We start from the raw sequence: 24,171 nt of genomic DNA on the forward strand, positions 1-24,171 counted from the left end.
TAGTCATTTATACAAGATTCATATCCTACCATTGGCATGTTAGTAAGGCTCTCAAAAGACAAAAACACTGATGGATTGTCCTTGAAGCATATCTTATTTGACTTATAATGGTCTATATATAAGCAGTTACATTTATTTGATGTTTGAAACGGTGCAAATTTTTAATTTGATTTGACTTTTACCAAATGATGCATTGTAGCAAAGGAGAAGACTATTTGTGGTCTGAGGCCAGAAACACGAAAATAATCGAATTAAAAAGAAAGGAAACAAATATCGGACTTTGAAAAAAACTTGGAGAGGGCTTTTGATACCTTTTATGAAATTCTCCATACATAATATCTTTTACAAAAAATCATCCTATAACAGTTCACAAGCTGTATATGCCCGCGATTTCGCGATGCGCAGCAGTTATAGTAATCATCAAAAATCTGATGGATAACTGGATATCATAAGAAGAGTAACATAAATGATTTAATTACACAAACGCAGCACAATGACATTAAAAACAATTTTGACCTTTGAAGACCATAATAAATGTTTTTGTTGTTTGTTTTATTTTTTACACTGTACCCAGAAGCATACTTATATGTCTCTGCTGTAATCGATAAAATCAATGCAAATCATATATGCAGGCGCGGATCCAGAGGGGGGTTCCGGGGGTTAGAACCCCCCTTTTTTTGGGCGATCAATGCATTTGAAATTTTGAATGGGGACATGTAATTGGAACCCCCCCCCCCCCCCTTTGTCATGGGTTAGGAACCCCCCTTTTTAAAATGGCTGGATCCGCCCCAGATATGCATACAGTAATATCATAATTTGTAATCATGAAGTTCATGGGCGTCGTGATTTCTTCTACTTATCTCTCTTTTTGCGGACTTTAGATATACACTTTTTTTTTTTTTGATAAGTCACATGATAAGAAAATGGTAGACATGCAACAAATATTTGTTGGATTTTTAGTTTTCAAAATAGCTTTAATCTACGGGAAAAAAACTGTCCATGATCCAGTGATTGAGAAATTGAAATTTTCATATGAATTTGACGCTTCTGAATTTGTTTCGAAAAAATATAACAATATAATTCGACCGAGAAACATAATCTCTTTCAAGAATACAATCGGCAGAAAGAATTTGAATACCAAGAATGTTTTGAAAGACGGAGAAGTAATTCAGTTTAATCCAGGAAATACAGCTCCTTCTTTCACAATATGGGGATTAGATCAGAAAGTTGTATTTCCTTGTTTAAACTGCAAAAATTACTCAATTATAATTCATGTGTTTGATCCAAATTCCGGATTTTTAGAATCCATGTGGAACACAGATTCTTCGCTATCACCATTAGCAGATGAATCCATAAACAATACACATTTTATTTTTGTACCAAAAACAGCAACTTTAAATGAAACATATGGTGCCTTATGGATGAAAAGTAGGATTAAAACCGTGTTAAATAAATTCAAAGGAAGGTATTTATTATGTTTTTAATATGTTTGTCAGAAGTTCAGAACTATCAGACTATAAAACAAGTACAAAAACATATTTATAGATAGATAGATAGATAATTTTATTAACCAATCATGGTGCCCAAAATTTGAGCTATACAATCAAATGAATTACAAAATAAAGCACAGAAAATGATTAGAATGATTAAAGTACATTTAAACAAAAAACCACATGAATACACATTTACACTAATTAACCTGATATAAACCAAGTTATTGACAAAACATAGTTGTAATGGGTGCCACTGTGACCTGGAGAAATTACATAAATCTTTAGGATAGTTCTAGGTCTATGGGAGACAACTCCTGATCAATTTTATTTCCTATATATATATATATATATATATCTATATATATTTTTCTTTTATTTTTTAGTTTTTTCAAACAACAATATTTTCTATAATTTTCTTTCGTTCTTCAAAAAGGGAGTGCAATAAATTAGATAAGTTTGAAGTAACAAACAAATCTCCAAACAAATTTCATTTCATCAGATAATCTTGAAAAATTTTTGAATTTAGAATTTAAATTAGATAGATGTTGAGATCAAGTATCTTTTAGAACAGGACATTTTAAAAGAAAATGTAGTTCGTCTTCAACTGCGTTCTTACATAGCTTACACTTTCTGTCTTCAGCTTTAATTCCAATATACCTCCCTCTTTCGATTTCAAGATCATGACAGCTAGTTCTAAATCTTGTGATTATTTTCCTGTCTTTTTTTTAATTCATTTTTAAATATGGTTCAAACATAAAAATATTTTTAAATTTTCTGTAAGTTCTTAATTTATTGCCAGATTGTAAATTAGTACACTTCCCAGAATTGCTTTCTAAACTAGCTAACCAGCTTTCTTTAAATTTAATAGTTAAAGATGTTTTTATTTTTTTTTAGAATATGGTTTTGTTTAAAGCTTGACTGGTTAACAAATAGATATTCTAAGTCTAGAAATTTAAATATATGTTTAATGCTTCCTATCCAAGATTCCTGGTTATGTTTGTCCATAGAATGGGATAGATTTATGGCTTCCCTTAGAATAATATTTGAAGGTTCAATATCTTTCATAAGATGGATCCAATATTTTACCATATTCATTATTACATAATACAGTGTAGGGAGTGAACCTAGTTCTCCTCTACATGCCATATTTGATGTTTTTATATTAACTCCAAGTGAAAATTTACAAAGCTTAGTATGAATTTTCTCTAGTACAAGATAATCAGTTTCTTTTGATACATGTATAAAGTTATCCAAATGTATTTGTTTCTTATGTGGTATATAACCCCAAATTTCAGATCCATACAACAAGATTGGTCGGATTGTATGGTTATAGATGTGTAATAAAGTACTAGGTTTTGGGCTTTCCACTGAAAAGGTCTTTCTTAATTTGAAATATGCTTTCATTCCTTTGTTATAAAGTTCTTTCTTTGCTATTTGGAAACTCCCAGATGATGAAAAATTTATACCTAAGTATGTATTTATATGTTATTGCCAATTTTGTATCTATAACTATTATTTATCACATATTAAGTACAAAATACAGCAATTTTGTATATCTAATAAAGGTTCTTTTTCCAGTCTGTATCACCTACATGTACCTACATGTACCCTGTATCGCATAGCTAAACCTGTATCGCATACCCCGTATCACATAGTAAACCCTGTATTGCATACCTGGCGTGACGTCATAAAACGAATGACGTCAACGTTTGATCTTTGACGTCCAGTTGCTGTTCCAACTAAAAAAATGTCCTAATATTATTTCAACTAAAATCAATATTTTTCAAAAAATTATTACCCGGTAACTTTATTAGAGATTTATATAAAAAAAAAATATAAATCATGTGTAAATACAATAAGATCATGGAAGATGTAGGAATGGCTAAAAAAAAACTGTAAAAAAAGGCAGCTGAAAAAATACAGGAAAATCATAATGTTCTTTTCTTGCTTATATTTTCGGACGATTAAAAAAAAAACAACGGATATTGCATGAATCTGATTCTGTGAAAATATATTATAAACTTAATAATACATGGCAAAATCCGTATTGCATGCTGCATCACCACTCAACCAATATCAGCCCTCGGGACTTTTTTTGGAAAAAAAAGTTTGTTTCCAGTTTTTGGAGAAAAAAATAATTTGTTCTTGATTCTGAGAAAAAAAATTGTTTGTTTCACCCTCAGCTGCCACTATATGTAATGCTAAAATTGAAAGAAAAAAATTGTTTTCGACTTGTCGCGAAAAAAATAGATTGTTTTTCATGGCGAAAAAAAAAATTTGTCCAGAAAAAAAAAACCATAGCCCCCCCAGAAAATCAAATGGTTGCTGCCTTATACATTGCTATTTGTTTGCCCTTATCTATCAATTATATTGCAGATTAACAAAGAAGGGATTCCTTTCTCTCATGGACAGGATGCACTTTTCTGTATTACCAGATTCTAAATTGGGTAACTGGATTCCATCAGTTCTGCAACAGTGGGAATGTGTAGATCATCTATGTGGTCTAGATCAAGTTGTAATACAAACATCATCATTCAAAGGTATTATATACTGTTAACAGGGATTTGCCACTATGAAGGTTTAAATTTGGGCTCCTTCATTTCTGTATTCTATAAATATTTATATCAATTTCTGTATTCTTTATATTATTTTGCTTTTTATCCTTTAATTCTTTATTTGTAAGCCCTTTATTACATATTCTTTTTTTTGCCCATATTTCCCTTTTCTTTTATATTGTTTAGCAAATGTTTAGACATTTTTGTACTCATCAATTATTATACTCTATTCTGTAATTCCAGCCCATACCTATCACTATTAGTTAGTTTACTTACTTACCCTCCCTAAATAACTTAAGTAAAATTTTAGTAATAAAAGTGCTGATTTTTTCTTTTGGTCAAGTGTGTGACATAAATCAATTCATTACATGATATCCTCTTTTCCTTAACATAAATGTTCACTCCCTCTATTTTAAATGGTTTCATCATTTCGACATTCCTTTTCATTGGTTTAATTTGTCTGCAAGATTTGCTAAAATTACCACCATCTTGGGGACCAATTTTAGGCTCATACATTTCATGCATTTTGTATCATTATGTTTTTCAATAAGAATTTGTTTGCTTAAGGTTCTTCTTGATGAAAGTGTACAGGAATAATACATATCTCTTACATATACATAGCCACAGAACCAATTAACATGTCATCACATTAGTGTGTCGAAACACAATAATGGGTCTTCAGAGAATTTAGATTTTTGACAAAATGTACAAATTGCTCAATGTTCCTGAATTGACATATATGTATTGTCTAAGGGGATTGTTGCTTTTCTTAGCCTTATATTTTATTTTATATGATTGTACAGGTACAAACTATCCAGTTGTTTTAAAAAGATTAGATGCCCGCTTTGACTGGTTACCAAATCCTGCAAGTATATTTGGTAATAAGACAGTCCAAATGGTAGTTGCAGAAGATGGTTGTAATATATATTCAGCTGTCAATCATTCAGTTGCTGTTGTATCTAGCGAAGGATGTTCATATTTTAAAAAAGTTTGTATATTAGTATATAAGTTCTGTAATACTGCAATTAGCCATATACAAAAATTTCTGGATAAAAAATTTTCACCTATGCTAGAGGGTCAATTGTTGGGGTTTGTTTGCAAAGAATCAATACCTGTTGTTTGTAATTTTAATCCTTTTGTACCCAAAGAACAGGTATTTTTGTTTTTACCAATAAGTTATTGTGGTTAATTATGTACCCAATTAATCAGTAATTTTAGTTTGTACCAAACATGTCCAACAGAATCAGTGATTATTTTTCTTTCATTTTAAACTGACTCATGACAACTTGTAAAGGCCTTCTTATTAAAATTGGTATCCAATAGACCACTTTCAAGTTCACTGGAAAATACTCGTCAATTAAGTGCAACTTTGCGACGTCATTTACCAAATAGAGGGGGTCGCCTGTATCCCTTCACTATCAACGTTCATCAAGTATCTAAGTGATCGTCATTGTGCAGGATAAACTAGAAATATTTTTTGTTTTGTAGGTACTTAAGCTCAATTCCCTAATGACAGCAGTGCTGATTGTCAATTATGAGAATTTAGTTTGCCGAATAAATCGTGCAATATAGTATTATAATTTTCCAACCACTCGCTCAACATTGGAATGGAAGTGACATTGCCCATAAACACATGAATGATGTTCAGTAAAAACCAGAGTTTTTGACGGAAATGCATCGAACTCGAAAGTTGTCTTTTGAACAATAAAAAAGAGTCACACATTGGTGGGAATGCATTCACAGAGGGAATGCATTTCTCGTGTCAGCAAAGTTTTTTTTTGAATCATATTATACTTTACTTTATTTTTTTTAAACTTCTATAAATTAAACATGTTAAAGGGAATTGTGGATTAGTTTTTCTAAAAATATCACTACCGTACTATCTTGTAGCAAAATTTAATTTGGTGTACTGTATTTTAGGTTTTAATGATGGAGAAATCTGGCGCTGTTGGTGTTGTTGTAGTGGCGAGCAAAGGACAAACAGTACAGGATATGGAATGCAAAGGAACAGATTGTAAGACTCAGCTATCCATACCAGCTACTTTTGTTGAGTATTCTGATATTTTTACACAGTGAGTTTTTTAAATTAATGTATAAAATACCTATTTGAACATTGATAACACACTGATAGTCATTTTTAGCTGTGAGCTATTGTTTTCAGCATTGAATCTGCCATCTGTTGTCTTTTTGCAGACTTAAAAAACCTTTTTACTCTGAAATTGCAGTCGGTTTTTTATCACTTTACAGAAAAGAAAAGCAAGACATAGGTATGCTGTTTATGGCAGCTATGGTTGCAGTGCCAGTATTGCAGTCAACAATGAAATAGTTTTTAATTAATAGGACAGTTTTTTGGGTCCCACTAGTGGTAGGTCAGTGATATTTGGAATGCAGTTGTATAAGCACTGGAACATCTTTTTTGCATGGAAATTGTTTGGCCTGCTCCTCAGTCATGGTTTATTGGAATATTTTGCATGATTGTATATGTTAAAGTATTGCTATTTTAATTCAATATTTGCATTTTACTATCAATATAAAAAAAAGGGGGAGACATATCTCTGTGTGACAGTTCATTATTGACTTTGAAACTTTTTATTAGTTTCTATGTATTAGGAGTTTATGAGGAACCACTATTGGTAGGTCAATTATATTTGGTATGCATATGTGTTTAGCATATGCATTAGCATATCTCATTTCTATGGAGATTGTTTGGCCCTGTACCTTCAGTTTTGGTTCATTGAATATTTTCAAAATAAAATTTTTGCATAACTTTACATGTTTAAGTATTGCTATTTTATTTTCTCTATTTGCATTTTACTACTGTATCAATATAACCTGATAACAATAAAGTGAGACATATCTCTGTGTCAGCAGTTTATTAAAATCAGCCTAAATCTTCCTTATTCTTCTGTTTCATAATTTGTTAATAGCTTCATGTCTCGAGTCTCGTGTCCATTACAGCTTTCCTCGAATCTATAACAGGGCCAATACAAAAACAGCAAGTTGATAAAACTATAATTTTACTTTCAGGAATGGTCAAATGAATATAACATTCCAGAATACTCCTACATCTAACTTCTTCATGGCTATAAATAGATATGGTAAATTGGCAGAAATTGGTTGGTTCTTGTATCCATCTATGAACTTTTTAGTTTGGCAAGCTCAATGGTATGTACAAATAGATATTGTTTGATAAATGGTACTGATTATTGTCCTGTGTGTAAAACTTTTTGCAAGATGTTTATCAAATTCATATCAAAGGTTTATATGAACAATGTTTTTGGAAAAGCTTAAAAAATCAGTGCCAATCAAATATTTTTTAAAAGAATAATGCTCCTTGGAAATATTCATTGTATTGGAAATTGCATTATATTTACTCTCAAGCCTTCATTTCTCTAAAGTATTTGCAAAAAGTTTTAAAGAACAAAATTGTCCTTTGAAAGATAAATACATGTATGTGCAAAGCAGAGGACATTAGAACTCTGTTCTTTTATACTACTAGATAAGAAGTTACATTTATCTAACAATTACCAGATTTACCCTTTTTCCTGCAGATCACCTTAAAATCACCAGAGATACAGATTCAACCACCTAATCTTGTGCAATAAGATATTTCCACACTGTTGATAGTTAAATTTTCAATATTTAAATTGCTTGTCGAGCTTGCATTTTAACTTTGAAAATTTAATGGTCTCCAGTGGAGAAATATCATATCACAGTCGATTCAGGGGTAGAATCTATATGCATCAGAAAAATCAAAACAACTGTTATTTTTTTACAGGAGAGGATTGCATCTTTGAAATGCTTTCTTTATGTAAATCCAACTTAAAACTGGATTAGTCATTGAACTTAATAGAATGTCTTAAGATAGTTATGAATATTCGCCTTGACCTTTATTGTATACTGCATTAAGGTATGCAGTTAAATTCAAAGAACTTTAAAATTATTCTTTTAGAAGAGAATGTCAGTTGCTGCATAAAGTATGTTTCAGGACATGTTGAACAAGAATGTGCCCACAATATACGGATGGATGCCTCACTTGCACTATCATTTTCTATGTTCAGTGGACCATGAAATTGGGTTAAAAACTCTTATTTGGCATTAAAATTAGAAAGATCATATCACTGGGAACATGTGTACTAAGTTTCAAGTTGTTCGGACTTCAACTTCATCAAAAACTTCCTTGACCAAAAACTTTAACCAGAAGCTTGACAGACAGAAGAACGAACAAACAGACGAACAGACAAACAAATGGACACACAGACCAGAAAACATAATGCTCCTCTACTATCGTTGTAGGGGCATAAACATGGTGAAAAATTGTTTGTGGCTTAATATTTGAATTTTGCTTCCAGGTTTGATTATGAGGTTAATTTAAACAATAAATTGAATGCTGCAGAAAAGGTTGTTGAGATTTTTAAAGATAAAGTCATGCATGGGAGTCAGGGTGTTGTTGTGAATGTATCTTTGCCTGGGCTGAAAGGTAATCAATTTAATTCTGATATTTATTTGTTTATTAATTTATAATAAATGGTTCTGGGTGACCTACATTCATTTTTTAAGTTATTTCAATGAGAGCGCAAATTGATCTATAGTTTTACATGCAAACCTTAGTGTGTTAACATGTCTTTGCAAGTCGGCTGACTTTTAATAAAAGTAGGTCATCCTATTAATGTTAACTTATTTATTCACTGACTTTGGTTGAAGCTTACATCGGAGTTACTTTGAATTCTCTGATACTTTTAGACATACAATTCTTAAACTGAAATGAAAACTGTATTCTATTTTAAGTTTTTTGGAGTTATGCCCCTTTACAAATGGAAAAATTGAATTTTTTTGTATTGGTTCTCTTACTTAAGTTTGCCTCAGTTTTTGTTTTATGTCTAATAAATTTCCATCAAAAATAGACATTAGAGAACAACCATTAAACTTTTAAAGGGGGTCCTGATCTTTTTTTGTCATACCATTCAAGCAAATTTTTTTTGTAATTCAAAGAGCAAAAAATATTGAAAGAACTTAACAGTAAATTTAATGACGAAACTCTATGTGATAAAAATATTTATTATATCTTCAAAATTAATAATCAAAATACTATTTAAGAGAAAAAAAACTTAATCTGCCTGAGAGTTAAATGGTTGATCTGCTTTGCAATCCATCCTTCAAAGTTTTGAGGTTAAATTCTAATTCCCTTAAAAGATAAATGATGGTTCTAGTCTTAATTATAATTAAAGATGATGAAAAGAATATGAGCAGATGATAGTAAATTAAGTTATAAAAATAAATAAAAACTTTATATTTTTCAGAATTGCAATCATTTTCTAAGGTCGAGTTGGACATGTCCTTATCCTGTCCTGGTACAAAGGACACTACCTGTGGTCACTGGGACCATACAGTAAACCTGTATGTTTGTTGTGATAAAAAATCACCTTTATGTGGAATGGAACTAGGAAGATGGATAACATCATTCAGAAGGTATGGTTACTCCTTTCTTTGTTAAATATTAAAGATTTAAAGAAATGAAAAATATAGGTATTTGAGGATTTAAGAGATAATCTGCCTAAAAATCAAGCAGTGGTATAAACATGCCGAACAAAAACCTGCCCTGACCCTTCTCATAAAAATCCGGTGATCCCAATAGGCATGGATCTGTCATTGAAATAAACTATTATCAGCTTTTTCATGTTATTCACATGCTCAATATTCATGCTTCTTTGTTGATTGTTTACTATAAGGTGACAATCAGTAAACTACGGCTTCAAAACACAACAATAAAATAACTGCCATATTTTCACATCATAACAGACAAAGAGAAAAAAATTGACGTATACGATATGTTTGTGTAAAAGATGATAAAATCGTGCACAGAAAACTAAGTTTATGATATATGTATGCATTCTTTCAAGTATTGGATACACTTTATTTTTCACCACTCACTTGTTTCATATGACTTTAAAAGTATTTTACGTGGTTACAATTTTTGAGGATTGTTAATTTAAATTTTGTATTCTTTAATCTTTGAAGGAGGATAGGAAGATGGTTGACTGATATTTCTCCATTGCTACCTCTGTTTACAACAAACATTTGTACCTTCACAATGAAAACAGCACCCTGGGCAATGCCATGGATACCATCACTCAACATCAGATTTTCTCAACCAAGATCATTAGGTAAAGCAATTGAATTTTCCAGAAATGCACTTGATTTAAATTTAACCTCATAACTATCTATCTGTATGCATTAAAGATTCTTTAAGATGTTTTTTTCTAAATTTGTATTATGACACTGTTAAATGAATAGGAAAAAGTTCTTGAAATGTTCATTTTTCACATGAAAATGCTAAAAAAAATCCCTTGTGAAAATTTGGTAGTTACCTGAGTTAAGAAAGATTATACATTGTAATCATAAACAAGAACAATGTGGAAAATAAAACTTCACGAAATGTTCAACAAAGAATAAGTTTTCCATGTGCTTGTAAGAAAACTCTGACAAATCCACTCAAAAACAATTATAAGCAAACTTTCAATTCATGAAAAATAAATGAAACCACAGTACTACAAAAGGTGAGTCATCATAGAATCATTGCCAATCATTGTTATCTTATGTTTTCAGATGCATCCTATCCAGCACATATTTCTCCACTATATTTCCCAGGAGCCACATTTGACAAGAACTACAACAGTCACTTTAAACCAATTAATTTTACTGTACCAGATCTTATTACAAAAGTAAGTAGTAAGCAACTTTTAAATTTCCTTTAATTTCAACTTAATTGTCATTTCTCTACTTTTCATGCTATTAACACATTTCTCAATCGATGTGAGAAAAATATTTCTCAACTTTCTTGACCAATTTGTGATAGTCATTAAAAAACTTGTGCAGTGTTGATTTCAATCCTTCTTCCTCTTTTCCCTGTTGAAGCAGTTTTTGTTAAAAAAAAAAAAAGGGTGGGGGGTCGAAGGGTTGGAAATCCCCCTTTTTTGGGACTATCAATGCATTTAAATGGGGGTATATGTTGGAACATCCCCTTTATCCTGGGTTCGGACCCCCCCTTTTTTTTAAAGTGGCTTGGTCCCCCTGCAATATCAAGGGAAAGATCAAGTTAATGAAGAATCATTCTTCTTTTAAAATTAGTCTCCTTAATCTCAAGTTCACAAAGATATTTTTCTTTTTGTACAGAAAGTGCAGTATGAATTCTGCTTCATATCACTACATAAACAAGTCTCCCCTTGTGGTGCTCAATTAGTATTCATTGGAATACAGACTGTCTGCTGAAATATCAATCCACCAAACTCAATAATTATGTTGTTGATATAAAAAAAAGTCCAGCATTTTGATGCTTTCATCTTCGGTGTATTTTTTTCTCAATATTCTATGAAATAAAAGAAATTTTCTATTTCAGTTGTCCGAAAAGCTTATTAATTTGTGTTATAAATGTTGAAATCCTTCTCTATAATCAATTATATGGTTTTGGCTATAAAAATGAAAGTTTGTAAGAGATAGGAATCCATAAAGTCAAACAAGATACATATATTTTCTATCATAATAGTATTTATTAGTGCTCATATATCATATATTGATATATTGTAATAATTTGTAATCTTAAGGATGTACTAAGGTGAGGTTTTGGAATTTGTGTCAAATGTTCGAAATCCTTAGTGTTTTTCCATACAATACAAGGTAAAATATTTTGCCCCATAACACCCCTTAATTTTTTCATATAAGACTTAATAGCTCATAAACGTTCGTATACCAAAATTTTAGAAGATTCTTGATTTTCTTTGTTTCGTTTTGAGATCCAAATAATACCGATGCAAATGTAAGGTAAAAGTCCAAGTCTGCCTTTTCCCGCCATATTTTAAATCTCAAATATCTCGAAAAGGAGGTCCATGACCTATCATTATTTTTAGCTTATTTTTATCCTTCACGAATGCTCTACTGTCTTACAGTATCAATTTTAAATTCTTGATTTATTAATTTTCACCTAACCTCACCTAAGTACATCCTTAAGTTGTTATAGACAAGTTGTAAAAGCTTTTATTTTTTTGTAGGTAGAACTATTTTCTGTGATAACAGGACATGGCAGTGATGAGAATGGCTGTGGGGAATTCTGTGTGACATCACATTTTCTTAATGTCAACAATGTAACAAACAACATTACTTTCTCTACTGCTGGTAAATATTATTCAAAGTTTGACTTTTTTACTGCTCAGAAACTTGTTTTTTTCTTTTTCTTTATCTTTTATCAAGGGATTCAGCTATCCTAGCTAGTATTAATGATTAAGCTAGTTGACCTTTTAGCAATTAAGTTTGTATTATTATAAATAATGTGAAAAGAGGCAATTTTCAAATGAATCACTATTCTCATTCCACAAAACAACATGTCTGGCATGGTTAAAAAAGAGCAATTAGGAAAAATTCAATTTCTATAAATTTCTCATAAAGTCATTACCATTAAAATGACAATGTTAATTTTTTGTATGTGATTTGATCGGTTATCATCTTAGAATTATAATCGATAAAGAAAACTTGTTGATTTTTGACAATTTTTAGTGATTGTATGGTATAATATTTATGGTCTGATCGTGTGTCTGTTTTTCTGCCAAGTATCAGGATAAAGTTTTGGTTTGAGATATTTGACCCTGAAGTTATGGTAGTATTAATTTGAAACTTAGGCAAGGTTTTTTTTTAACTTGTTTTACAGATAAAAAAAATGATTTTGAAACCATTTGTAATTAAAAATTATTCTACATAATATAATTCTAATACAATTTAATTATTAGTGAGCATGATTTTGTATATATGGTCAGCTGGATTGAAAATGCACAATAAATGTAATTTTTGCTCAAATTGATAACACATATTACATAGTACATCTATTTTCCATGATGTGCACTTTTTGAAATATATGTATAAATATACAATAAATAGGGTTTTGACTAAGGGGGATACTTGCTCCCTCTACACCACTTAGATTTGCCAACGACCTTAGTCCATATTCTACATGTGATGATGTAGCTTTTAACTAAGATAATGATGTATCTTAAAACTAAGATAATAATGTCTTATTAAGGTCTTATTTTAAGTCTTATGCTGAATGTAATAGCTCTTTGAATATTTCAGAGGTAGTTTAATATAGTCATAGTTTGATCTATGAATATTGATAAAGGTAGTTTTTCACCAATATTGTTAAATAATTTGTTTACATGATTTTAGTACAATCAAGGTCAGTCACTGTACAGTACTAGTATTATGTATATTAATAAGTGTCAATTTCCCGGATTACGTGGGTGCTTGAACAGATAATGTAAAGGATGTCCTGAGAAAACTATTAATGTTATCCTCAGAACAAACATATTATTGTTCATATAATGTCACCTGGCCGAAGGCCATATGGCATAGGGCACAAACACCACTCTTTCCCTATAAAGGGAAGGGTAAATCCTGAGTCTAAGTAGTATAATCCTTTGAATACAATCATATAGTTATTGTATTTTTAATGCAACTTGGCTGAATGCCATTGTATTTTTTATGCAACTTGGCTGAATGCCATATGTAATCAAACTTTTTATACAACAATATTTTTATGGCCCTGCAACAAAGTTGTCGGTGCCATATAGTTTTACCCTTGTCCGTCATTCCGAAATTCCGTCATTCTGTCATTTCGCAACAAACCATTATACTGAGTTTTTTTCTAAATGCCTTCAGATATTGGGCTGATTTTTTGTATGTGAGTTAACCATGATGAGTTACAGATCAAGTTTAAGTTTCATTCTGCTCCCCTAATTTTTGCCGATATTACAGGCTTTGGACTTTGAGAAATTGTTGCAAATCACAGTAATACAGACTTTTTCTAAAGGTTTTCAGATATTTGGCTGATTTTTGGTATTTGAGTTAAACATGATGAGTTACAGATCAAGTTAAAGTTTTGTTCTGCTCCACTAATTTTGCTGAAATTACTAGATTGGACTTTGAGAAATTGTTGAAAATCACAGTTATACCGCAGACTTTTTTCTAAACGCCTTCAGATATTGGGCTGATTTTAGGTATGTGAGTTAACCATGATGAGTTATAGGTCAAGCTTAAGTTTGGTTCTGCTCCGCTAATTTTCGCTGAAATTATGGACTTTTGACTTTGATAAATTATTGAAAATCACAGTTATACAAATTTTTTCTCTATTCCCCTCCAGATTTGGAGCTGATTTCTGATATGTGAGACTACCATCATGTTTGTGTCCACATGTTTATATTGAAATTGCAGATTTTTCAACTTTTTGAGACTGGGCCATTCGTGTTGCTTTGACACATCTAGCTTTTAACATTTTTTATTAGCTCACCTGGCCCTAATGAAATTAAGGAAATTTTGCTGTTTTTGGTTATCTTGAATATTATTATAGATAGAGATAAACTGTAAACAGCAATAATGTTCAGCAAAGTAAGATTTACAAATAAGTCAACATGACCAAAATGGTCAGTTGACCCCTTTAGGAGTTATTGCCCTTTATAGTCAATGTTTAACCATTTTTCATAAATCTTAGTAATCTTTTAGAAAAATCTTCTCCTCTGAAACTACTGGGCCGAATTAAACCAAATTTAGCCATAATCATCATTGGGGTATTTAGTTTAAAAAATGTGTCCGGTAATTCAGCCAACCAACCAAGATGGCCGCCATGGCTCAAAATAGAACATAAGGGTAAAATGCAGTTTTTGGCTTATAACTTAAAAACCAAAGCATTTAGAGCAAATCTGACAGGAAGTAAAATTGTTTATCAGGTAAAGATCTATCTGCCTTGGAATTTTCAGATGAATCGGATAACCAATTGTTAGGTTGCTGCCCCTGAATCGGTAATTTTAAGGAAATTTTGCTGTTTTTAGCTCACCTGGCCCGAAGGGCCAAGTGAGCTTTTCTCATCACTTGGCGTCCGGCGTCCGGCGTCGTTAACTTTTACAAAGATAGATTAAGATATCTAAGACAAAGTAGCAATGCTAGCTGCTACGATGTTGAACACAACCCAGGGATATTACACCGATCAAGAAATGTGAAAGCCTGGGTTGAGATCAATATCGTAGCAGAGCCGCTACGTATGGCTGCTATCAATATCTATGTGGCAGCTGGTCTATAGCTGCACGTTCGATAGTTGGGATCTGCGTAGCACTACGTAGCAGCTGCGATATTGAACGTGGCTTAGGTGAATCCATATTTCTATACCCCATACAAAGTAGGGGTTATTTGTACTTTGAAGTCTATCTAATATAAACTGGTCCGAGACCACAAAAAAAAAAAAAAAAAGAATAATTTATTATAGTGTTATATATATATAACTGACAAGCTGGCTCTTACGAAGAGTAAGTGTCTCATTGGCAATCATGCCACATCTTCTTCTTCTTTTTTTATATATATAAGCATATTTAAGTCATTTTTAGTGTGATGATATCTCTTAAAAATAGGTCTTTTCAGGGCCATCTATTTATTACAGAAAAAAAAAAAAAAAAAAAACTTTTACAAAAATCTTCTCCTCTGAAACTGTTGGGCCAAATTAAACCAAACTTGGCCATAATCATTATTAGGGTATCTAGTTTAAAAATTGTGTCCGGTGACCTGCCCAACCTTCCAAGATGGCCGCCATGGCTAAAAATAGAACATAGGGGTAAAATGCAGTTTTTGGCTTATAACTCAAAAACCAAAGCATTTAGAGCAAATCTGACATGGGTAAAATTGTTCATCAGGTCAAGATCTATCTGCCCTGAAATTTTCAGATGAATCGGACAACCCGTTGTTGGGTTGCTACCCCTGAATTGGTAATTTTAAGGAAATTTTGCTGTTTTTGGTTATTATCTTGAATATTATTATAGATAGAGATAAACTGTAAACAGCAATAATGTTCAGCAAAGTAAGATTTACAAATAAGTCAACATGACCGAAATGGTCAGTTGACCCGTTTAAGAGTTATTGCCCTTTATAGTCAATTTTTAACCATTTTTCGTAAATCTTAGTAATCTTTTACAAAAATCTTCTCCTCTGAAACAACTGGGCCAAATTAAACCAAACTTGGCCACAACTATCATTTGGGTATCTAGTTTAAAAAATGTGTGGCGTGACCCACCCACCCAACCAAGATGGCCGCAACAGCTTAAAATAGAACATAGGGGTAAAATGCAGTTTTTGGCTTATAACTCAAAAACCAAAGCATTTAGAGCAAATCTGACATGCGTAAAATTGTTCATCAGGTCAAGATCTATCTGCCCTGAAATTTTCAGATGAATCGGACAACCCGTTGTTGGGTTGCTGCCCCTGAATTGGTAATTTTAAGGAATTTTTGCTGTTTTTGGTTATTATCTTGAATATTATTATAGATAGAGATAAACTGTAAACAGCAATAATGTTCAGCAAAGTAAGATTTACAAATAAGTCAAATGACCGAAATGGTCAGTTGACCCGTTTAAGAGTTATTGCCCTTTATAGTCAATTTTTAACCATTTTTCGTAAATCTTAGTAATCTTTTACAAAAATCTTCTCCTCTGAAACAACTGGGCCAAATTAAACCAAACTTGGCCACAACTATCATTTGGGTATCTAGTTTAAAAAATGTGTGGCGTGACCCACCCACCCAACCAAGATGGCCGCAACAGCTTAAAATAGAACATAGGGGTAAAATGCAGTTTTTGGCTTATAACTTAAAAATCAAAGCATTTAGAGCAAATCTGACATGCGTAAAATTGTTCATCAGGTCAAGATCTATCTGCCCTGAAATTTTCAGATGAATCGGACAACCCGTTGTTGGGTTGCTGCCCCTGAATTGGTAATTTTAAGGAAATTTTGCTGTTTTTGGTTATTATCTTGAATATTATTATAGATAGAGATAAACTGTAAACAGCAATAATGTTCAGCAAAGTAAGATTTACAAATAAGTCAAAATAACCGAAATGGTCAGTTGACCCATTTAAGAGTTATTGCCCTTTATAGTCAATTTTTAACCATTTTTCGTAAATCTTAGTAATGTTTTACAAAAATCTTCTCCTCTGAAACAACTGGGCCAAGTTAATTATAGATAGAGATAATTGTAAGCAGCTAGAATATTCAGTAAATTAAGATGTACAAACACATCACCATCACCAAAACACAATTTTGTCATGAATCAATCTGCGTCCTTTGTTTAATATTCACATAGACCAAGGTGAGCGACACAGGCTCTTTAGAGCCTCTAGTTGGTTATTACCTTGAAAACTATAATAGATAGAGATAAACTGTAATCAGCAATAATGTACAGCAAAGTAAGACCTAAAAATAAGTCAACACGACCAAAATGGTCAATTGACCACCTAAGGAGTCATTGTCCTTCTTAGTCAATTTTCAACAATTTTCATAAAATTTGTAGATTTTCACTAACATTTTCCACTGAAACTACTGGGCCAAGTTCATTATAGATAGAGATAATTGTAAGCAGCACGAATGTTAAGTAAAGTAAGATTTAAAAACACATCACCATCACCAAAACACAATTTTGTCATGAATCCATCTGTGTCCTTTGTTGACCAAGGTGAGCGACACAGGCTCTTTTGAGCCTCCAGTTTATAAACCCTCAGCACAGAGGGGTTTATGGTAATGCATATGTCTGTCTGTTCATCCATCTGAATTTTGCCTTCTATATGATAATTAAATTGACTCTTTAATGACCAAATCTTATTAACTTTAAACTAATGACATTGAACACAAAATTTAGGTCAAATTGGTCATTATGGTTTTTGCTGAGCGTGCGACTTTAGTTGCAGAAAGATCTACATAGGGATAGTGATTCAGCAGCAGCGGCATTAAATTACTTAAAAGCTTTATATTTTAGAGAATGGAAGACCTGGATGTTTCATACTTTGTATACAGATGCCTTATGTTATAAAGTTTCCATCAGTTACATGTCCATTGTCCTTGACCTCATTTTAATGGTTCAGTCACTTCAGTGACTACTTGAAAAAAAAGTTCAGATTTTTTGTAATGTTAACTTCTCTCTAATTATGAGTAACAGAATAACTATATTTGGTATGTGCATACCTTGCTATGCCCTTATGCCCAGCAGACAGTTTCCACTTCAACTCAACCTTATTTCAAGGATCAGTGAACAAGGTTAAGTTTTGGTTGTCAAGTCCATAACTCAGATACTATAAGGAATAGGTCTATTATATTTGGTGTATGGAAGGATTGTGAGGTGTACATGTACAACTTGCAGGTGTCATCTGACCTTGACCTTATTTTCATGGTTCAGTGGTTATAGTTAAGATTTTGTATTTTGGTCTGTTTTCTAATACTATATGCAATAGCTCAACTATATTTGGTGTATGGAAATATTTTATGATGAACATGTCAGTCTTGCAGGTTTTATTTTACCATGACCTCATTTTCATGGTTCATTGCATTGCTCAAATTGCATTGTGTTAATACTTTAGTTTAAGTACAGCTTCTTTTAAAAAAAATGATAAAAAATATAGGTCACAGATGAGTTAAAAAAGATATTTCAATTTTAATTCAAAAATATGGCATTATTTCACCAAAGGGAGATAATTTGGAGCTTTTTAATGTCTGTAAATGATATAAACATTTTTAAAGTCATCTTGGGCCAAAACAAATTGATTTTTCGGGTTGATTTTTGTACCATATCATATAGAAACAACTTATAGTGTAATAAGTAAAATTTGTAATGTAAATTTTTGCAGATTTTTTTGTACCCTCAAGCCTCCAGCAATAATTTTGAAGAGAAATGCTCTAATTAGTTTAAATATTGGGAAGATTTTGGATTAGGCAGTGTCTGCGCGTACCCGCATGTGGGTACGAATAGTCAAATTGCCGGTCTTGGCTGCACATACCCACATCCGGTTTTCTATTAAAATGCCATCGGATCGGGAATGAAAAGTGAAATATATACGAAATTATCGATAATATGGGGATTTCGTGTAGAACGAGTGAAGAGGATGAAAAATAATATTTTCAAATTGTATTTATTAAATAATGATACATAATAAACATTGCAAAATTAAATGCACACTGATGGAAAATTAAACTGTACAGTCCCTGTAAAAGAAAAACATAATAGAAATTAATACTATTATAAAATTTAAATGAAAATTTAAAGAATAAAATTTTAATAATTTAAAAATATACCCATTTGATATTTTGAAATAATATTTTAGTAAAATATAAAACAGAAACTGAAATTTTAAAATATATAAAACAATGTAAAACTACTAAAACTAAAGCTTGAGTTTATAAAAATTAAAGAAGCAAGTAATAATATCAATTTAAACCAATTATAAAAGATTCATGTAACTAATTAAGATTTGGAACAAATTTTACATATATCCAATATGATTGTTTTGGCACAAATTTCCACCCTGCACATTTCAAATGTTGCCAGTCGAAACAGCAATCATGAATTTCTTTTATACAATTGTATGAAATTTAACGCCTGATAGTTCTGTACAAGTTTTTCTAATTCATGATAAGTCTGAAATGTCTTCCCCACAGTTATAAGAGGGGGGGCAAGGGGTTTAACTGTTATGCTGTTATGGGGTATTTTAATTCTTTGTTATCTGTTATTCTGAAAATATATTTACTGTTAGCTGTTATTGTCTTATTCTTTGTTAGCTGTTATAGGACTATTATCTATTTTGTTATCTGTTATTGTGAGAATCTATTTGCTGTTAACTGTTATTGAAAATTTGAATGTTAGCATTTTGACAGCCAATCTTCCTTAGAAATTGAAGATAATTGAAAATTGTGATTTAAATGGATAATAGTCTCATTGGCACGCTTACCACATCTTCTTACAATGCATATCTATTTGGGTCTTTCTACTGGTAATATCGGGTGGCCCTGTATTTGCAGAAGAATTTCAGTAACATACATCACATAAACATATTAAATATAATATTGATAGAGGGTTGCTGCTCACAAGGAAGCTATTAAAACCGAGAGTTCCAAATGGTGAAGTTAAAATCATCCCTTCATAAATTTTACGGACGCCATCACGAGTTGGTTGACCGTTATGGAATAACCGTTTCACAAATGATATCGGATATGTTCCTTACGTCGTAACTACAATCCCCTTCCCTTTCACGAATGTGACCTACCGAATTAGACTATTTACCGGATTTGTAATCACATAAGCAACACGACGGATGCCACATGTGGAGCAGGATCTGCTTACCCTTCCGGAGCACCTGAGATCACCCCTAGTTTTTTGGTGGGGTTCGTGTTGTTTATTCTTTAGTTTTCTATGTTGTGTCTTGTGTACTATTGTTTTTCTGTTTGTCTTTTTCATTTTTAGCCATGGCGTTGTCAGTTTGTTTTAGATTTATGAGTTTGACTGTCCCTTTTGTATCTTTCGTCCCTCTTTTAAAATCAGTTGGACCCAGGACCATTCCAGTATATATTATTATTATCCTTTGTAATAAATTCCTTTTTCTGTGAACATGTAGCATTTTGTACAAATTATAATTCACTTATTACTTGTACAATAACTTATAGTATGGATTTTGTTATAAAAAAAGCATTGGTACACCCTATAGATTTTGTTTATTCAATGACCACATAGTAATATTTATGCTGTACTATTACACCACTGTCCCTGATTAGGGGAGGATTGGACACCAACTAGCATGCTAAAGTTGACGCAGTTACATTCTGTATGTGACTATTTCCAAGTCAGGAGCCTGGATTCAGTGGTTGTAGTTTGTTACTGTGTTACTAAGTTTCTCGTTCACTATTTTGTGGAAAAATTAGGCAGTTAGTTTTCTCCTTTGTTTTACATTACTAAGTGGTATGGGTTTATATTATGTCTTTGGGAATTATACATCTTTTTCTTTTAGCATTTATATTATAAGTGCTACTCCCTCTCTTTTCGATTACATGAAAGAGAACCCTGACCACCATATTTTTAAAAGCTTTTTAATTGCTTCACATGGCTAAAATTGAAGCTCAGAAACCATTGATGCAAATAAAGATGTGTCTTCAGTTTAATTTTTCGACAAATACCCTTTTAAAAATCCCACAGCTTCTCCAATGCTGTACCCAAATTTTCCATATTCTATAATTTCACATAAGATGCATGATTGCATCAGAGACATATATACACGTGTATATATGTCTCTGATTGCATGGTGTTTCACTTGGTGTCATCCAAATTTTCACTAGGTCCAATTTCTATTATACTATCAGAATTGTCACTTGAGTCAATTTCTATTGTCAGAATAACCATAACTGGCATGCGTGTGTCAGTTATATGTCCTGTCTCCACTGATCTGGGTATTTTTGTATTTTATAAGTAAGTTTTATCATGAGGTCATTAAATACAAAAAATAGATTTTTCAGAAATAAAAAATCTAAAAATCAAATTGATAATAAAGTGTCACTGGCTGCACTTCTTTCAAAAATTAAATAAAAAAACCTAAATCATTAAAAATTGATTCCTCAAATGCCCTAGATTAAAAATATCCGTATATTAAAAACAGAAACTAGTAAGAGGGGGGGCAAGGGGGTCCCCATAACAGCAAAACAGTGAATTGATTTGGTGAAAAACAGATAACAAGGAATTGAAAAGGGACAATAACAGATAACAGTAAATGAAATATGAAAATAAATCTGTCCAGGACCAATCCAGTAGATGACTCGTAGATCTTAGTATATAACTTGTGGTATGGACCTAGAAAATTGTAATTTGTGTAAACAAGACGTTTCGGCCGTTGAGGCAGTTCTGCTTTGGTTGATTTTTTTCAGTAACTTGTACAATAAGTTATAGTATGGATGTTGAATTTTTCTAAACGAAATTACTAGTTTCTGTTTTTAATATACGGATATTTTTAATCTAGGGCATTTGAGGAATCAATTTTTAATGATTTAGGTTTTTTTATTTAATTTTTGAAAGAAGTGCAGCCAGTGACACTTTATTATCAATTTGATTTTTAGATTTTTTATTTCTGAAAAATCTATTTTTTGTATTTAATGACCTCATGATAAAACTTACTTATAAAATACAAAAATACCCAGATCAGTGGAGACAGGACATATAACTGACACACGCATGCCAGTTATGGTTATTCTGACAATAGAAATTGACTCAAGTGACAATTCTGATAGTATAATAGAAATTGGACCTAGTGAAAATTTGGATGACACCAAGTGAAACACCATGCAATCAGAGACATATATACACGTGTATATATGTCTCTGATGCAATCATGCATCTTATGTGAAATTATAGAATATGGAAAATTTGGGTACAGCATTGGAGAAGCTGTAGGATTTTTAAAAGGGTATTTGTCGAAAAATTAAACTGAAGACACATCTTTATTTGCATCAATGGTTTCTGAGCTTCAATTTTAGCCATGTGAAGCAATTAAAAAGCTTTTAAAAATATGGTGGTCAGGGTTCTCTTTCATGTAATCGAAAAGAGAGGGAGTAGCACTTATAATATAAATGCTAAAAGAAAAAGATGTATAATTCCCAAAGACATAATATAAACCCATACCACTTAGTAATGTAAAACAAAGGAGAAAACTAACTGCCTAATTTTTCCACAAAATAGTGAACGAGAAACTTAGTAACACAGTAACAAACTACAACCACTGAATCCAGGCTCCTGACTTGGAAATAGTCACATACAGAATGTAACTGCGTCAACTTTAGCATGCTAGTTGGTGTCCAATCCTCCCCTAATCAGGGACAGTGGTGTAATAGTACAGCATAAATATTACTATGTGGTCATTGAATAAACAAAATCTATAGGGTGTACCAATGCTTTTTTTATAACAAAATCCATACTATAAGTTATTGTACAAGTAATAAGTGAATTATAATTTGTACAAAATGCTACATGTTCACAGAAAAAGGAATTTATTACAAAGGATAATAATAATATATACTGGAATGGTCCTGGGTCCAACTGATTTTAAAAGAGGGACGAAAGATACAAAAGGGACATAAATCTAAAACAAACTGACAACGCCATGGCTAAAAATGAAAAAGACAAACAGAAAAACAATAGTACACACGACACAACATAGAAAACTAAAGAATAAACAACACGAACCCCACCAAAAAACTAGGGGTGATCTCAGGTGCTCCGGAAGGGTAAGCAGATCCTGCTCCACATGTGGCATCCGTCGTGTTGCTTATGTGATTACAAATCCGGTAAATAGTCTAATTCGGTAGGTCACATTCGTGAAAGGGAAGGGGATTGTAGTTACGACGTAAGGAACATATCCGATATCATTTGTGAAACGGTTATTCCATAACGGTCAACCAACTCGTGATGGCGTCCGTAAAATTTATGAAGGGATGATTTTAACTTCACCATTTGGAACTCTCGGTTTTAATAGCTTCCTTGTGAGCAGCAACCCTCTATCAATATTATATTTAATATGTTTATGTGATGTATGTTACTGAAATTCTTCTGCAAATACAGGGCCACCCGATATTACCAGTAGAAAGACCCAAATAGATATGCATTGTAAGAAGATGTGGTAAGCGTGCCAATGAGACTATTATCCATTTAAATCACAATTTTCAATTATCTTCAATTTCTAAGGAAGATTGGCTGTCAAAATGCTAACATTCAAATTTTCAATAACAGTTAACAGCAAATAGATTCTCACAATAACAGATAACAAAATAGATAATAGTCCTATAACAGCTAACAAAGAATAAGACAATAACAGCTAACAGTAAATATATTTTCAGAATAACAGATAACAAAGAATTAAAATACCCCATAACAGCATAACAGTTAAACCCCTTGCCCCCCCTCTAGTAATTTCGTTCAGAAAAATTCAACATCCATACTATAACTTATTGTACAAGTTACTGAAAAAAATCAACCAAAGCAGAACTGCCTCAACGGCCGAAACGTCTTGTTTACACAAATTACAATTTTCTAGGTCCATACCACAAGTTATATACTAAGATCTACGAGTCATCTACTGGATTGGTCCTGGACAGATTTATTTTCATATTTCATTTACTGTTATCTGTTATTGTCCCTTTTCAATTCCTTGTTATCTGTTTTTCACCAAATCAATTCACTGTTTTGCTGTTATGGGGACCCCCCTTGCCCCCCTCTTATAATATCACTCTCTTCCTTTTAATTT

The 24,171-nt window shown here is 31.9% G+C and overlaps 1 protein-coding gene across 1 annotated transcript in view; it reads left to right on the forward strand.

Annotated features, from left to right (window-relative positions):
• The first annotated feature begins 908 nt into the window (after positions 1-908).
• The window catches only part of LOC143064328 (uncharacterized), a 28,887-nt gene continuing 5,624 nt past the window's right edge, over positions 909-24,171 (forward strand). Inside the window, exons 1-10 of the mRNA XM_076237084.1 lie at positions 909-1,465; positions 3,870-4,033; positions 4,852-5,036; positions 5,969-6,120; positions 7,076-7,213; positions 8,401-8,528; positions 9,349-9,517; positions 10,067-10,212; positions 10,655-10,770; positions 12,094-12,217. Of these exons, the coding sequence (XP_076093199.1) occupies positions 924-1,465; positions 3,870-4,033; positions 4,852-5,036; positions 5,969-6,120; positions 7,076-7,213; positions 8,401-8,528; positions 9,349-9,517; positions 10,067-10,212; positions 10,655-10,770; positions 12,094-12,217 (1,864 nt within the window). The 5' untranslated portion in view covers positions 909-923. The remainder of the gene's footprint in view (positions 1,466-3,869; positions 4,034-4,851; positions 5,037-5,968; positions 6,121-7,075; positions 7,214-8,400; positions 8,529-9,348; positions 9,518-10,066; positions 10,213-10,654; positions 10,771-12,093; positions 12,218-24,171) is intronic.

Source organism: Mytilus galloprovincialis, chromosome 2 (assembly GCF_965363235.1).
Source record: "Mytilus galloprovincialis chromosome 2, xbMytGall1.hap1.1, whole genome shotgun sequence".
NCBI classification, from domain to species: Eukaryota; Metazoa; Mollusca; class Bivalvia; order Mytilida; family Mytilidae; genus Mytilus; species Mytilus galloprovincialis.